The sequence below is a fragment of the Anguilla rostrata genome, chromosome 4 (genome assembly GCF_018555375.3).
Source record: "Anguilla rostrata isolate EN2019 chromosome 4, ASM1855537v3, whole genome shotgun sequence".
Taxonomy (NCBI): domain Eukaryota; kingdom Metazoa; phylum Chordata; class Actinopteri; order Anguilliformes; family Anguillidae; genus Anguilla; species Anguilla rostrata.
The window spans coordinates 2,490,391-2,506,663 of NC_057936.1; the positions used below are offsets into that span (position 1 = coordinate 2,490,391).

A 16,273-nucleotide genomic window follows, 5' to 3' on the forward strand; every position below is an offset into this window, starting at 1 on the left:
AATGAACACTATCCTGGTCTAACATCTGCAAAGCCAAACTAGGCAGAAGATTAAGCTAGAGTATTAGGACAAATACAATTTACCAAGAAGTGCAGGGATGGGGCAACATGTAACAAGTGACAAGGAAAAAAGGGTTTTTTTTTTTTTTTTTTTTAAATATGTATATATATATATATATATATATATATATATACACAGCATGGTGGTGGTTATTCTAGGTATAGTCTGAAGAGATGAGTCTTCAGGCCACGGCGGAAGATGGATAGTGAGGGGGAGGTTCGGAGAGGGACGGGGAGTTCGTTCCACCACTGGGGAGCTAGGGTGGAGAAGCTCTGTGATCCCTTTGGGCGGGTGGGAGGGGTTACAAGACGCCCTGCTGCTGCAGAGCGGAGTGGTCGAGCAGGCACATAGAATTGAGTCATGTCCTGCAAGTAGATGGGGGCTGTCCTGTTGGCGGCAGTGTAGGCAAGGGTCAGGGCTTTGAATCGGAATCTCCACTCACGTGGGTTCACCTTGTTTATTAAGTTAAAAAAAAAAAACATATACTATGTCTGAACTGCGTTTTGATTACCTTAAATACAGAATCTTCATGTAAGAAACAATAAGTAGAGTTTGAAAGTATTACGACATACGGGAACGGGTGTTGTTGGTTTATTCGTGAAACAATACTGCCCTCATGTGGTTCAATTTTGAATAATCGAATTCAGCCCCAGATTCAAAGCTAGTCTCTTTGTTATCGAAAACATCTTTTTCAATTTTATCTCTGTTTGTACTATCTCCTTTAGCAAAACAACATATCAATGTAAATTGTGGATATTGTAATTATAACAAAAATAACATAATTTATCGTGACAGAATTACTTTCCATAAAAAAAACAAACATGTACGATAGACCTTCTTACGCTTTAGAGGAAAGGAACTGCGACATGTGCCGAGCTGAGTAACAGTGATAGTTCTACGAAATCACAATTCTCACACAGCTCCCCTACTTGAATGCCTTTTCCCGGCAAAAGGCTACGTGTGACCACGTGCGTCCATTCGATTTCACTTTCAGCGATTGTGCGTTACGCCAGTAGAGGGCGCATACTTTTAAACAAAGGGAAAGCCCGTTTACTCTTACTTCCTAAGTGTCAGAATACAATACTGGAAGTCCACGGTGTCTGCACATATTTGTGGTTATCTTTAAATTCATACTGAGAACAATAGGCTACTTGTGGATCCTTTAGACCAGGGATTTTCAATCTTTTCTGATCCAGGGACCCTCCACACTGGGTCAAAGTCATCCAGGGAACCCCCATCATAAGTTTAAAGTGTATTTTGAAATATTTTTACAAATCTATAAATAGTTAGTGCATATCTAGTCTGGCCAGGGATCCCCTACAGTACCTCCTCCAGGGGTCTACAGAACCCCTGCTCAAAACCCTGACTTTAGACAATCAACAGCTTAAATCAAAAATAGATTTTGAAACACCAAAACCCAGCAGGCACTGCAGACACTGCCAGCCTCCAGAACTGGATTCTGACACCCGTAGGCTGGATAGAGCACATAACCGGTCTCCTGGGCCTAAACTGACTGCTGATTGAAAGGAACCTGTAAAAAATCCTGCAGGCACGACTGCCCTCCCTCCAGGCCTGGAGACTGACATCCTCACGCTGGTCAGAATTCGGTCCTGGAGTGTCGAGTCACACAGACTAATTAGTGATTCGTTTATTAATGACTGAGTTTTGATTGCGCTGAAATGTGTCATACTGTTCAGTTTAGCTACAGATTTGTATGTTGTATACTTACTCTAGATGCCATATGATTGGCTTGAGAAGTTTCACAGTGCCTCAGTAATCTATGTCCCTGACCCTTCCTCTGTGTGATATGAACCAGTTGTTTACCCTACTGTATAAAAGGGAGTTGTGATATTTTGTCTGGGCACACACTTCCAGCTTGACTGGGTCTCATGAAATACAGCCTTTTTTATGGTTTATTTTATATGGTAGTTTATATCTTCCTGTCTAATGAGAGTTTGTTAATTTGATAATCTGAGTCCTCCCTCTGGATCAGTTGCAACACATACAGCCAATATATTTTATTTAGCCAGGGTAATGAGTATAAATGAATACCCACATACACAGGACCGGAATTGCACACTCCTGCTCCTGTCACAAGTGCACCACTGCTGGTGTGCTGACAGCTGGCAGTGACAAATGCTCAGGTCAAGGGTGCACAACTCCGGTCCTGGAGGGCGGGTCTACGTGCTGGATTTTGTTCCAACCAGTTACCTTTTCGTTTTGTAGTTTTCTGGCTGCTCTATAAACTACACTGGCTCACTCCTGTACTTGAGCAAAATGAAACGCTTAGGATACACATGAACCATGTGGCCATCGCTGGTGCTTACACAAATGGTGGATATGACTGAGATAATACAATATGTAAGAGCAGAAGTTGGCACAAAATCCTGAAATGGATCGGCAGTTGTTGCGCACCCCTGGTTTAGGTTTTGGGTAAGAGACTAGCAGAGGAGGGTTGAAGGAGGTCCATGAGGTAACATACAGCGTGGCTGATTGGGGCGTTTTAGGCGAGTACGGTGGTTCTGTTCAGTACTGTCACAGCCGCATTCTGGATATGCCCTGGCTTCGTTATTCATTTTTGGCTGGACCGCAACAGCCCTATAAACGCGAATGTCTGTGACTGAGTGACTGAGTGAGTGATGAAGTTACACCGCACATGTCTGTGACTGAGTGACTGAGTGATGAAGTTACACCGCACATGGTAAATGGTAAATGGACTGCATTTATATAGCGCTTTTATCCAAAGCGCTTTACAATTGATGCCTCTCATTCGCCAGAGCAGTTAGGGGTTAGGTGTCTTGCTCAAGGACACTTCGACATGCCCAGGGCGGGGTTTGAACCGGCAACCCTCCGACTGCCAGACAATCGGTCTTACCTCCTGAGCTATGTCGCCCCATGTCACTCAGGCACATGTCTGTGACTGAGTGACTGAGTGATGAAGTTACACCATTGGTCGGCCAGTTCGATCCAGCCATATACTAGGTTTTGTCCTGGTCTTGTTTTACATTCAGCAGACGCCGGTCTCATCCAGAGTCACTTCAGTGGCTTACATTCACTCTGTACGTTCAAACCGTCTTCTCAAGGCCTCCGTCGGCAGCTGATTGAGAGGAAGCCACGGATACCCGCAGACAGGGACCCCACCCAGGGATTTAGAGCCCCATGAAATGATTAAAATTCTATTAATGTCCATTTCAATGACTGACAGATAAAAAGTTATTAATCTGATGTTCTAATAAATGTTTTTGAAGGACTCTGTCATTCAGAGCCCAGGGGACTCATCCTAACAGAGCCACATCCACAACAGCGTCCTCCTCAATGAAAATTAATACCTTTATTCCCAATTCTTTTTTTTTTTTAATTAATCATGAACAGTAAAATCTTGTTTTGATGTAAAATATGTCAAAGGTGCTGGGGGTCTGACACCACAAGCCAATTCTGGCACTGTCATGCTTGCTTCAGTTTGGCATCCGACTAAACAGTCACCCTGCTGATTGGTGAAAATTTAAATCGCAACTCATGTAAGCAGCATGGTCTCAAAAAGACCCAAAGACCAAATCCTCCTCGAAACATAAACGTTGTTGTTTTGGGTAAAATACATTTTTTTTTAAACACCTATTTTAAATCTCAGGTTAATAAAATATGTTTGAAATCATTTTTTTTTTCTTTCATTCTTTTAGTATAATAGTTTTTTTATATTTTGTATGTGTTTTAGCGCAAGCTGCATTCGACGGCAGTTATTTCAATAAACAATCATTCGAGAGTATGTACACGAAGCCTATACATATTAATCCGAAAACAGCCCAGAAGAGTATAATTAATTGTCGCGATTTGTACACACACATCTATCTACACGACAGGTACAGAAACACTGTCTCAAGATCACCATTGCTTTGTCTCGAAGTGTTATGATAATGCCATGCTCTACGTAAAGACAGATGAGCACGTGGTTACTACACAGCTACGGATAGCACGTGGCACGGAACGCCGTACTCCTACAGAAAATGCATTGCTGTCATCAGGGGAAGACCTTCGGATTGAAACATTGCTCCAATTAGAAAAGTTGTGTCAAGCACGGATCAGTTCATCAATATTAGGCTATGCGATCGACTGACGTGGTCTAAGAAAACATACCCTCATTGTAGTGCGAGTAACTTCACCCAAAACACAGCTAGATTGGCTAAAAATATTACTTTGTATAATTTAATTTAATAGTAATAATATCTCGCGTCACATCTGTTATGAAATCAGTTAACATGTTACAGCACGAGAAATAGTATAACGGAAGAGAACCACCATTTATTTGCAAAAACGTATAGCCTTTCGGAAAAAGGGTCTATGTTTCCATCAGAAACGGCGTGTGATTCAAATAAGCTGATTCGTTCGCTCTGTGTCGTCTGTTTATCGAAGGCAGAACCGCGTTCACGTCAAGTCAGTGCGCAGGCACTATTTAAATCTTTTATCTTTGACTGGACGAGGCGGATATGTGGGAGGAGAATGGTGTACGCGCAGCGTAGGAAAGTAAGCCCTGCACAGTCCTGCGCACCGTCTTTCTTCGCATAGCGCCCCTCAGATCAGTCAGGGCCACGTGCAGGTCTAAGTCTTTTTCATTTAACCCCCTTTCTTCCATTCCATTATCCGTGTTTTATCGCAAGACGTCACACACACCGAAACCATGGTGAAATTGGCAAAGGTAAGATCGTTTATTTTTAAATTAGGATGTAGCTAAATCCTTCATAGGCAACATTGTCGTGAATGTGCTACGTTGCTGGGCGAATGGTTAAGTTCCGCGCTGTGTTCGCGATTGTTGTACTTGGGAGAAAATGGCTCGGATGAAAAAAGCGTTAGCTAGCAGAGAGCCCGTTCGGCTGTTTAGTTACATCGACGGGGCAGTGAGGCTTCGACTGCAATTTTGTTGCTAGCATCGAACTGCTTGGATAAGCGAGACAAGCCGAGACATTCATTTTAATCGACCCAGATTGCTAACGATCAGCCATGTTTTCTCTGTACTATTTTTTCCATTACAGTCACTGTAGCTAGTGAACTCCCCTTCTCAAAATGGCCATGCGCGCTCTCGGGAGGCGCGTTTGTTCTTAAACCTTGTTTCCAATGTAATTTACTTAACCCTGTTAGCTTGTTGGCGTATGGCTACTGTGTATACGGGTTTGCTAAATTTTAATCGATGATAATTGTTTCGACTTAGTTTGTCGCTGCTACCCGTAAGCAAGCTAACGCTAGCTAGTTGGGGAAAGTTTAACTTCCTTAACGTTTACTGAGCATTCTGCGTACGGGGTAGTTGGCAAACATTTGGTAATCAAATTCACATTGTCCGGCGTATCCGTCTGTTAAATGCAGCACGTGTACGTTTGCAAGTAGAGATGTGTATTTCACTAGACTTAACATCGTGCGTGAGGTGAATCACATCTTTAGGCCTCGGCTTACTAGCGGACCAGCAAGGGAACCGAATTTGAACACCACGTGGGTTTAACGCACATGCGGTCTCGGCTTTGCTAGCGTGTGTTAGCTATATGCTAGCCAGCTAACTTGGCAAAGTTTTCACAACGTGACCCTCTCGACGATCTTAACGATCTTATTAGGAGTTCCGCGTATTTTAATTAAAAAGTTAACGTCATTTGGCTTTCCCTGGGCATGGTCGCGCATAGCTTCTATCCGTGATTTTTAGATTCTGTGCTATTGCTAACACATGTTAATCGACACCGCATATAAATAGTCCATTATACTCATTTATTTTTTGTTTAGGCTGCGAAAAAGCAAGCGACTCCGAAGAAAAAGGCTCCACCACCTCCGAAAGAAGTGGAGGAAGAGTCTAGTGAAGAAGACAGCGAAGAGGAGGAAGAGGTAAGCAACCTTAGCAAGTTATTAAATTGCCTAGTGTTTTTAATTTTAGTTTTCGTCTTGTATTCTGTAATAAGGGTTATTGCATGAAGTTGCTCGTTCCTAGAGGTACGTTTTCCCCCCAGTACGCAGTTAGTGGAATATCTGAAAACTAATCTGGCTTTTTCAGGTACCTCCCCCTAAGGCCGTAGCAAAGAAGTCTGCAGCTCCAGTCAAAGCAGCTAAAAATGGAAAGGTAGCGAAAAAAGAGGAAAGCGAGGAAGATGACGATGAAGATGACGATTCAGGTAAGCAAGCGGGTTATATAGGTGTATGATTCTTAACAAATTTCCTGGTCACCTGGAATTGATTGTCCCATTGATGCAATTATAAATGATTGCTTCACTGAGTTTTGGGACCTAGGCTATATTCATGGACACCTTGTGTTCTTTGAAAGTAAAATGCAAATTATTTCACCCTGCTTTGTTAGTAACAGAGAGCAGTCATTTTAGCCAGTCTGAAGTTGGAAAAAGACCATTTAAATGACTGTCTACTGTAAGAATGAATGTGTCTTGTTGATGAGGACTAAGTTACGTCCAAGTCATGGGCACTTACGCCATTTTGTTTGAATTGTACAATTTTTCAGCTTGTGGTACTGGAACATCTTCAAGCAAAGGCAGAATTAAGGGTTTCTTAAACATTCCCCTTATGTCCATGTGGACAGTGCTGTTTTCATTGCACACTGTCTCGTTGTCCTGCTCTTTGGTAGATATCTTGTAATCGGTGAGCATGACTTGCTGAAATTGGCCCCAGAGGTATGAAATTGGTCTCAAGTGTAATGCCCCTCATCCCCCATTCACTTCTGCTGCTCCCCGTTCCACTGAGTTTGAACCGCTGCCCTGCCTAGTAACTGCTGAACAAGAAATATGATTTATGCGCATGTATTATGGCAAACATCTGCTTAATTGACAAAATAAAGTTAATGGTTAGTGTTTGGGGTTAAAGGCCAAGGTATCTGCTCGAAGGAACTAATCATTCTAAGCGAAGGTTCGAGGGTGAGCTGTGATTCTCGTACCGGATGTTCAGGTGGCAATTTGCATCCCTGAGCTCCGCTGTATTCTGAGTGGTGGGAGAACGACGATCTGAAATTAACGGTCGCCTTGCCTTTCAGAAGAAGAATCCGAGGAAGAGGCTCCACCCCCGCCAAAGGGCAAAGCCAAACCGGCCAAGGCCGCACCCCCAAAGAAAGCTGCCGCCGCCCCAGCACCAGCTGCAGAGTCTGACGACGACGACGATGATGACGACGAAGAGGATGATGGTACGTTGTGTTGACTATTGCGGTGTAAGAATCGCTAAAGAATGTGGCTTGTCTTCGAAAAATAATTTGGGCTCAGATCTTTAGCCTTTGCTCTTGAGCAGAGCGTCTCTGGGTCGGCCATTAAAAGAAAGTGTCCTTCAGCAAAATTGCTAATGAGCATCTCCTGTCCCACCCCTCTTTGGACCACAGAATCTGAAGAGGAGGCCCCTCCCCCAAAGAAGGCCACTCCTGCAAAGCCCCCAGCAAAGGCCACTCCAGCAAAGGCAACTCCTGCTAAGGCAGCTCCGGCAAAGGAGGAGTCAGAAGAGGATGATGATGATGAGGACGACGATGATGATGATGAAGAAGGTGAGTCCTCCTAGACTGCCTGGCCAAATTGCTGAGCTGCACTTGGCAGATTGTGTGGATAAATCTGTTCTCCCCTGACAGAGTAGTGTACTGATTTGAATGAATTAAAATGTGACATTTGCTTAGTGCAAGGGCGTCCACTCCACCCCCCGGTCAAGGACGGTTGTTACATCTGCTGGTTTCTGCTGGTACTTGGCCCATTTAACTCGTCAACTGACGGCCATTACCCTTGTCACCTCATTTAGTCTGTGGTGAGTGAGTTTAGTGAATATGAAAACCAGCAGAGACGGGCTGCCCACGGCCTTGGTTCTCCTTGGGCATCTGAGTCCATAGAGCGCAGTACACATGATGAACAACAAGGGACTTAATACTGAACATTTTTGATGTCAATTCTTTCATTTATCTGATGTGCTGCGCTTCTGAGTTTGACCTAACTGCCTTGTGTGGCTTGTGTGGTTACAGACTTCAGAGTCTCTGATGTTGACTGTGTTCCCTCTGCACGTTTTAGACTCCGAGGATGAGAAGATGGACACAACGCCTGCCCCCGCAGCAGCCAAGGCGAAAAAAGCTGGCATGGTGAAGGCCAAGGAGGAGTCTGAAGACGACGAGGAAGATGATGACGACGACGATGATGATGATGAGGAAGAGGAGGATGATGAAGAGGGTGAGTAAAAGGAAAAATGGTTTTCATTGCATGCTCTGAGTTGATGATAAATGTCTTCCCTAGCTACCTTAGAACAATAGTGATGGTGTGTCTGTGCAAAACTGCCACAGTATACATGAGTGGTCAGTTTTTATTAACAAAAATTTTACTGCTACTGAATGAACTGTGAATGATCCTAATCATCTCGATTAACAAATTTACTATTTCCATGGGAGTGAGTTATAAGTTGGGAGTGGACCTATCAGGTCTAACCCTGGACTTGACTGGATGATTCCAAATCTGAGATGAGCAGACATGCTAAAACTCTAGTTCACGACAGAGAAAAAAAATTATATTCAGAAAATGTCTTGTGTGCTAAGAACTTGTGTGGAGCACGCGTCCGCTTATTTCCGTAAATCAAATGTACGATTGTGTTTTCCCAGAAGCCCCAGTGACTCCTGCTAAGAGGAAGGCCGAGTCCAAGAAGGAGACTCCTCCCGCCAAAAAGGCGAAGTCTGAGGGTGAAGGTAAGGGTCTTGCTTCCTGCCCCCCTGAGATCTGGCACCCCAACACTTGCGTACATGATGAGCATTAAGGGACTTAATACTGATGTATTTGATGTTACCTTTATTCAGCTGATGTGTTGTGGGATGTGTAGTCTCGTTTCCCACGTTTGAGCACCATGTGTCATAAACGCTTATAACCGTCTCCACAGGGTTCAGCCTCTTTGTCGGCAACTTGAACTCGGGCAAGGACTTTGATGAAATCAAACAGGGCCTGAAGAATTTCTTCTCCAAGAAGGATCTCGAAGTTCAGGATGTTAGGGTTGGATCGTCAAAGTGAGTGTGAAGTCCTGCAATGTTGTCCCTGTCACCGTCTGATGTGCTGGTGAAAACTTGTGCTGCTTCTGGCTTTTTTTTTTTTTTTTGTGGGTTTCATTACCTGTGACTGTTACTTGTGTAATGTGTGACCTGTAATTTCTGTAATCATTGTTTACTGCAGGAAATTCGGATACGTGGACTTTGCAACGGAGGACGATTTGCTCAAAGCCCTTGAACTGAACGGGAAGAAAATAATGGGCCAGGAAGTGAAACTGGACAGGGCACGGAGCAAGGAGACGTCCATGGAAGGGAAAAAAGGTAGGCTTTCGCTGAGGTGATCCAGCAAATGGCCGCTTTCTGAGAACACACACACACACACACGCCTGCTTTCTGTTCTGTTCTCCCCCCCCCCGTTGAATGTGACTAATCAGGATTGATGTTCCTCCTGCAGAGAGAGACGCACGAACCTTGTTCGTGAAAAACCTGCCGTTCTCCGCCACACAGGAGGACCTGAAGGAGGTCTTCGACCAGGCAGTAGAAATCCGGGTACCCCCCGGACAGAACGGATCCAACAGAGGGTAAGCGCTCGCCTCCCTCCTGGAGTGTCCGCTTGGTTTATTTCCCAGTTAAGTTGTCTATTTTGAGGCAACTGCCCACTTGTTGGATACTACGAAATGCACCGTTAAGCTGGCTTCAAAATGTCTGACCACCTGGTCTGCAAAAATTCATTGATTTATCCCAACAGTGAAAAATCGTGAGTTAATTCTGGTTAGGTTGTGAGGCTGTATTATGTGTCTACTTTCTTAAACTTCAGCTTTGACTCGTCTCTCGTGTGGTAGGATCGCTTATGTGGAGTTTAAGACTGAGGCGATCGCAGAGAAGATGTTGGAGGAGGCACAGGGAGCGGACGTCCAGGGCCGTTCCATCATCGTCGACTACACAGGAGACAAGAGCCAGAAGGGAGCCAGAGCCCCAGGTAAAACTGGCCTCCCTCTCCACTGAGCACGCTGACTCGGCGCTCTCCTGTCCAAAGCCTCTCCATGGCTTCTTGGTTGGACTAGAGATGATGCAAATTTGAATTTTTCTGACTCCATGTGATGATTTTAAAGATAGTCAAGTACTGATCTAGTCCTTAAGCTGGTGTCTGGGACATGATGAGGTGTCATCTAGGGAAAAGGATGACCAGCAGCAGCCAGTCCGCTGACCCTTCCTTTTTCTCTCTGTCGCCCCCTAGCTGCCAAAGGAAAGACGCTGGTGGTGAACAACCTGGCGTACAGCGCTACAGAGGAGATCCTCCAGAGCACCTTCGAAAAGGCAGTCTCCATCAGAATACCACAGAACAACGGCAAGCCAAAGGGGTGAGTGGGCGGGGCTTTCCCCCAAATTTTCCCAAAGCAGTCTTGACGAAACACAATTGTGGAAAGTGTTGCCACGTAGTGCTGAGCGGATTGTTTCCCCCACCCACCTTTTCTTAATCACTTGAGTTCCCCCTCTGTATTAATCAGGAAATGCCCTTTTCAGGCCTTAAACGTCTCTGCCAGAGGTGGAGGATGCAAGTTCGTCCCAAAGCGCAGTCGCAAACTTTTGCATTCTCCGAACAGCCGTCTCATACGTTTTTTGGCCTCTGTTCTGGCGCAGGTTCGCCTTTGTGGAGTTCGAGAACGAGGACGACGCAAAGGAGGCCCTGGACTCCATGAACAACTCCGAGGTTGAAGGCAGGACCATCCGGCTCGAGTTCAGCCAGAACAGCGGTCAGAAGGACGGAGGCAGAGGAAACTCTGGTAGGAGACTCCACTGGAGAATCGTCCGTTTTGACCCTCCGAGGTGTCGGACCACAAACAATGTGAACGCGTCTTGCCTGAACATTCCAATGCTGACGTCACAGTCGCTACTGGTAATTCAGAGCAATGGTGTTCTAGAATGCTGACTTATAGTTTTGTAAACATTCCAAAAAACCTGCTCTTCAAAGGGTTAAAGCCTTGCATGGGTCTGCAGCATTCCTCTGCTTTGTGGTTTTCAGTCTCTTGTTTTGTTGACTCCATTGTCATTTTTCTTTTGGTTCCTCAGCACATAATTGTTCAGATAAGGCCGTTTGATTACAGTTGACTCGTTGACTAGTTACTTGGGTCTGATTTTGTTGCTGATAAGTTAAACGCAAATCGGCCGACTCAGCGGCTTTCCAGGACCAGGGTTGGGGTCCCCAAGGGTTTGACAGTCAGTTTCGACACCAGGGTTATTTTTATGGTTATGAAAGTGATCGGGGTTTTGCTTGCACACACGTGTACACTTGTGTCTCTGCGCTTTTTGCACATGGGAAAAGCACTTGGAATGTATTATCGTGGACACAAATGGAGCGTATTGTGCGCTGCAGACACTGAATGTGTGGGTATTGACGTGTGTGCTCTTGTGTTTACAGGACCCACAAAGACGCTCTTTGTCAAAGGCCTGTCAGAGGACACCACAGATCAGACCCTGAAAGAGTCCTTTGAGGGAGCCACCGCTGCCAGGATCGTCACAGACCGCGACACCGGCTCGTCTAAAGGGTACGAGCAGCGTCCAATCACAACCCGCAGATCCCCCAGCGCCTGCTCGGGCTCTTCTCATGAGCTCCTCTCCGTCTCTCTGGTGACGTTGCACGGATTCGCACGAGAAGTAGAGCAGCCAATCGCAGTCCGACCACTCGGGCCCGTTCCTGTTCTGTGGGAGCTGGCTTGGTCTGCTGCGAGACACCGAATTCAGTCTGACCTACAAGGCAGTGAGCCATGTCGGGGCAACCTATTTATGCCTTTGAAGAAAATGTATTTCTTTTAGCTTAAAGGGTTAAAGCCAGCCCTGTGAAGATTCTCTGTGCTGTGAAATTCAACCAATGGTTCAGCCGTTAAAAGTATTCTATTTCTTCCTGGTTAATCATTCATTTTCAGACCCTTAATGTCTCTGAGGGACTTGGGTATGCCACAAGCACGTTGCACCAAGACCTTTTGTATTCTTTATTTTGTACGGCTGATGGCAGGAGAGAATGTTGAGTGAAAGCCGAAGTGGGAGTGGCTCCGGTAACCGTAGTAACGGCCTGGCATTTTCCGCTTTGTTTACCCCCCCCGCAGGTTCGGCTTCGTAGACTTTGAGAGCGAGGACGACTGCAAGGCCGCCAAGGAGGCGATGGAGGACGGCGAGATCGACGGGACCAGGGTCACGCTGGACTACGCGCGGCCCAAGGGCGAGGGCGGCCAGCGGGGCGGCCGCGGCGGGTTCGGGGGCGGGTTCGGTGGCGGATTCGGCGGGCGCGGCGGCGGCGGGAGAGGAGGCCGCGGCGGGTTCGGTAGAGGCGGCGGCGGCGGCTTCAGGGGAGGAAGAGGAGGAAACCGCGGAGGAGGCCGTGGAGGTTTCGGAGGTAAGGCTGTGCCTGTGTCTGTAATACTGACATCACAGTAAATGTAATGCCTGAATGTTAAATGGGAGACTGATTTGACACCCACGGGAGTAAATTGCTGCTTTTTGTTTTTAATTGGTTTTTAATGGTTGGTCTTGTCGTATTTCAGGAGGACGAGGTGGTGGATTTGGAGGCGGTGGTGGATTTGGAGGCAAGCCCCAAGGAAAGAAGATTAAGTTTGACGATTAAAAAAAAAAAAAAATCTGTAAATTTTTACTTTTTTGAAACGGACTCTGTTTTCATCTTCATATTTCTCCATGCGCTGACAGAGCCTTTTGGACATTCCAGAAAGAGCGTCTGATTTAAATGTTCTGGCCGCCCGAGCACCTCCCCCTTTCCTCCCCCCCACCCTGTAGCTGAAGAGAACCGCGAGTTCTGAAATGTCCGTTGCCTGTGTGCATTTTCATAATTTGACCTTCTTTTCCTTTTTTTTTTTTTTTTCTTTTCCAAAGGAGTAAAATGGAATGCGTTGGCAAACCCACAGTGAAAATGCGTTGGTCTAGGTACACATTGTACATGCAATTTATAGTTTCATTTTACCTTTTGTAAAAAAGTGACGTTTCCTTATGTGTGTTCTTGTTTCGTTTTTTTTCCACTGTAAATGCAAAAAAATTTTACCATGTGTAAAGCATATTGTAATGGATGGAAGATTAAATACACCCAAGCTGTTTTGGGTATTTAGAATCTCTGGGAATTTGTCTACTGTGATGTTTGGGTTGGGTAGTTGGTTTTGATGGGTTCATAAATGGAATGAAGACTAATGCTATTTAAACTTGATTTGGCAATTCTGATAATTCTAGTACTCTATTTACTAAAGTAGTTTCAGTTTCATTGCCAAAAAGAAAAACTGGATCTTGTACATGTCCAAGAGATATGATTTTTAACGTAACAGCCCAAGGATGTTTTTAGGGGTTAATCTTACTGTGCCAGGTTATGATGTTCATAAATGTATTAATCAAATAAAACTAACAGATTTTTAAAGAAATTGTCCAGAATTTTGTTTCGGGGCAAGATGCTTCCCCAGCTAATTAGTGTAGATGCTATATCCGGGCATTTAAATGGTTACCTGCATTATAGACATCTTATTAAATTTAGAACCGAATGGATAAGGGATACATTGTTTCCCCATAAATGTGCCATGTAATGGAGCTGTAAAGGCATGAATATTTTATCAATGGTAAAAGAGACACAAAGCTGTATTTTTAACTGCAGAACCATCTTACACCACAAGGTGGAAGCAATGAGTCCATGCTAATATACCTCAATTCCCGGGTCATACGAAGCGATTAGCAGGCAAGGTACGTTGCCCAAAATTGTGAATTGACATTCTGAAGTTGCATAAATTTATGAAAATAAAGGGAGGCAGGTGCGATTTGTATATTTGTTGAGTCATCCACACAACTGTGCCACAGCAGTGTTTTCAGTAAGTACACAAATAATCTGCTGTGGTTCTACAACAGTTTCATATAGTCCCCCCCCCCCCCCAGATTGAATTTACTCCTTGCAAACTTAAGTTTGGAACAATTTTTTCAAAAACTAGCAGGTCTGTTGAAACAATTTAAAATGTAACAAAATGTTTCTAAAAGATCGATGTCTCACACAGCACATTTACAGAAAATGAAATAATCAGTTGATCTAAATGACTGAAATTTCTGGGATGTGAATGTGGGATATTACGATGGTACATCATCCTGAGATGGACATTAAGCGGGCAGTTAACCGCTCATTACTACGTAGAGATTGCAAGAATGGAAGGGATGAAAACCAGCATACGCAATAGGTCCCTAGGATGGAGAGTATGCCCCCTGCTGTACTCTAGGTGGCAGTAAAATATCAAACGCGTTTGCACTGCCTGTTTTCACAGGCCTGGCACAAGCAACGCAAGATTCATGTGCTTCCCATATGTAGCAGCCAGTTCCTCCTCCGCCTCTCCCTGTTCCTCTCTGTCAGTTTAACCCTTTGATGTGCGAGGTCACAAACGAGTGATTAGAAAGTTCTGAACTGAACATTCTAATGCTGATGTACCAATCCATCCATCCATCCATTATCTCTACCTGCTTAGCCTGAGCAGGGCTGATGTTACAATCGCTACTGATAACTGAAACCAATGGAGTTCTAGAACACTGACTTATAATTTAGGGGAAAAAAAACATTAGCCAATCAGGGACTTAAATTAAGGGCCCAAGTGCTGAACAAACAGACCAAAGGCAATTTGGCCCTCCAGGATTTGAGTTTTGGGATCACTGCACTATTCACTATTCACATAATGCACATATCACATTTTATTTTTTGTATTGTGCAGGGCCCCCCTCAATCTCAGTGGGTCCTCCCTGTTGAAATAAAGGATATATATTTCATATATGTTATATATTAAAGCGTATTTTTCGGTATGCTTGCATTGCATGAGGGCATGAGAGGCTCCATTTTGGCTCCAGCGCACGGGGATTTTAGCCCCTCCGCTCGCTCCGCTGACAGGAGGGTTCACAAGCTGAGCCGCCGAGGGCCACGCCTCTTTCTTGCCGTAGCCGTGGCGACGTCTGAACGGCGCGCATTGTTCACGGGAGGTTGTGGGCGCGCGTCTGTGGGACAGGGTTGCTGGGCTGTCGAAAAACCAGGTGATACGAGGGGAGGGGAGGGGAGGGGGGGTCGGGGGACTGAATACAGCTATTTAGGGATCGAGTCCCCCCGGCTTGTCCGACGCTGACAGCAACCTTGCTCCTCTCAGCTCTCTGCGACATGGGGTCAGACGTCAGGAGGCGGAACAGGAGGGCGCTCTGTTCCGCCAGCAGGCTAATCTTTCCTCCCGCCTCCGCTCATGTTATGGAGCTTTCGCGCGCAGTTGCCGTAGCCTGAAATGTGTGCATTTTAAACTTCCGTGGCGGTTCAAACGGAATAAGGTCTACGTGTCTGCTGCCAAGCCGATTAACAAAATCCTAAGCCAGGGCCCATATAAGTGAGAGGCTTTAACTGGGATGTTTTCTGCATCGAGTCAAATTACAAGGCTCCATTTTTGTAAAGCACCGTATAGCGCAGAATAGCTGGAAAACCATCTTATGTCATCTCATAATTCCCATTTCTCCACTGTGAGGTAAAACGTGAGTGTACAACAGTCAGTGTTATGCGGTTATAATAACTATAATAATAAAAACAAATTATTTTGAGGTGTATTAATTATTTCATACCTGCGTGGAAAATCTGCTCGGCAGAAAACCAAGGATCCTTGCGCAGGAGGGAGAGGTACGGTCGTGATGCCAGAGAGACATTTAGAGTGAAAAGGGGCGAAGATCCGTTTAAAAATTTAATCTGTTGGCCATGTGTGCTGTTTGGACAGAGTTTATGATGGGGCGAACAGTTCCGCAATGGCTGGTTTGTGCTGGTCTGTGTTCCAACAACCAATTGTTCTGCCTATGTTTCTAAACAGCAGTATAACTATATTGATGCTGGTTCACTCCCATGTATTACCACAAGATTTTCACAAAGGAAATATGGAACACAATCTGCAGGCGTGGCTCTTGACTGTATCAAAGATGTCAGATCAAGTAAAAGTTAGGTGCAAAATAAAATAATTAAGAGAAGTGGTTGGCATGATCCCAATATGGATCAGACTTTGTTATACTAAAGGAAAGAATTCGCGATCACACACCTGTTGTAGGCCTACTCTCAGATGGTGTGCTACTCATGGAGTGTGAAAACCATTGAGATACATAAGAAGTGGGGACAGCTTCTGCTTACCGGTTCCATGGATTCCTATGGGAGCTGCTCATTGGTACAAGAAGCCAGTTCATGGAGGCCGTCATGTTTGACTATGAGGCTTTAGGCACAAG

General features: G+C 45.1%; 1 protein-coding gene, 1 long non-coding RNA gene and 2 other non-coding genes across 9 annotated transcripts in view; 3 read left to right on the forward strand and 1 right to left on the reverse strand.

The window, feature by feature from the left end:
• LOC135252209 (uncharacterized) overlaps window positions 1-2,954 on the reverse strand; it is a 157,371-nt gene extending 154,417 nt beyond the window's left edge. Inside the window, exon 1 of the long non-coding RNA XR_010329359.1 lies at window positions 2,759-2,954. This is a non-coding gene — a long non-coding RNA (uncharacterized LOC135252209). The remainder of the gene's footprint in view (window positions 1-2,758) is intronic.
• Window positions 2,955-4,588: 1,634 nt separating this feature from the next.
• Window positions 4,589-13,296, forward strand: ncl (nucleolin). 6 transcript variants are annotated; one of them, XM_064330024.1, is made up of 16 exons: window positions 4,589-4,750; window positions 5,818-5,916; window positions 6,083-6,212; window positions 7,067-7,210; window positions 7,400-7,558; window positions 8,067-8,222; window positions 8,648-8,728; window positions 8,917-9,040; window positions 9,204-9,340; window positions 9,474-9,600; window positions 9,862-9,998; window positions 10,257-10,380; window positions 10,661-10,803; window positions 11,439-11,565; window positions 12,124-12,410; window positions 12,559-13,296. In XM_064330024.1, the coding sequence occupies exons 1-16, from the start codon at window positions 4,733-4,735 to the stop codon at window positions 12,636-12,638; spliced, it is 2,073 nt and encodes a 690-aa protein (XP_064186094.1). In that variant the 5' UTR covers window positions 4,589-4,732; the 3' UTR covers window positions 12,639-13,296. The 6 variants fall into 6 exon arrangements, with proteins under 6 accessions (XP_064186094.1, XP_064186099.1, XP_064186093.1 ...); XM_064330029.1 differs by having other exon boundaries at window positions 6,083-6,200; XM_064330023.1 differs by having other exon boundaries at window positions 4,590-4,750; window positions 8,645-8,728.
• On the forward strand, window positions 7,897-7,970 carry LOC135254332 (small nucleolar RNA SNORD82). The gene has a single exon (XR_010329845.1). It is a non-coding gene; the product is annotated as a small nucleolar RNA SNORD82 (small nucleolar RNA).
• On the forward strand, window positions 8,776-8,845 carry LOC135254333 (small nucleolar RNA SNORD82). The gene has a single exon (XR_010329846.1). It is a non-coding gene; the product is annotated as a small nucleolar RNA SNORD82 (small nucleolar RNA).
• Window positions 13,297-16,273: the final 2,977 nt, after the last annotated feature.

Bases quoted from the DNA above. Each gene is read 5' to 3' on its own strand.
- ncl (XM_064330023.1), top strand. The intron at 9,341-9,473 runs GTAGGCTTTCGC...TTCCTCCTGCAG, and splicing joins GTCCATGGAAGGGAAAAAAG to AGAGAGACGCACGAACCTTG. The intron at 12,411-12,558 runs GTAAGGCTGTGC...GTCGTATTTCAG, and splicing joins AGGCCGTGGAGGTTTCGGAG to GAGGACGAGGTGGTGGATTT.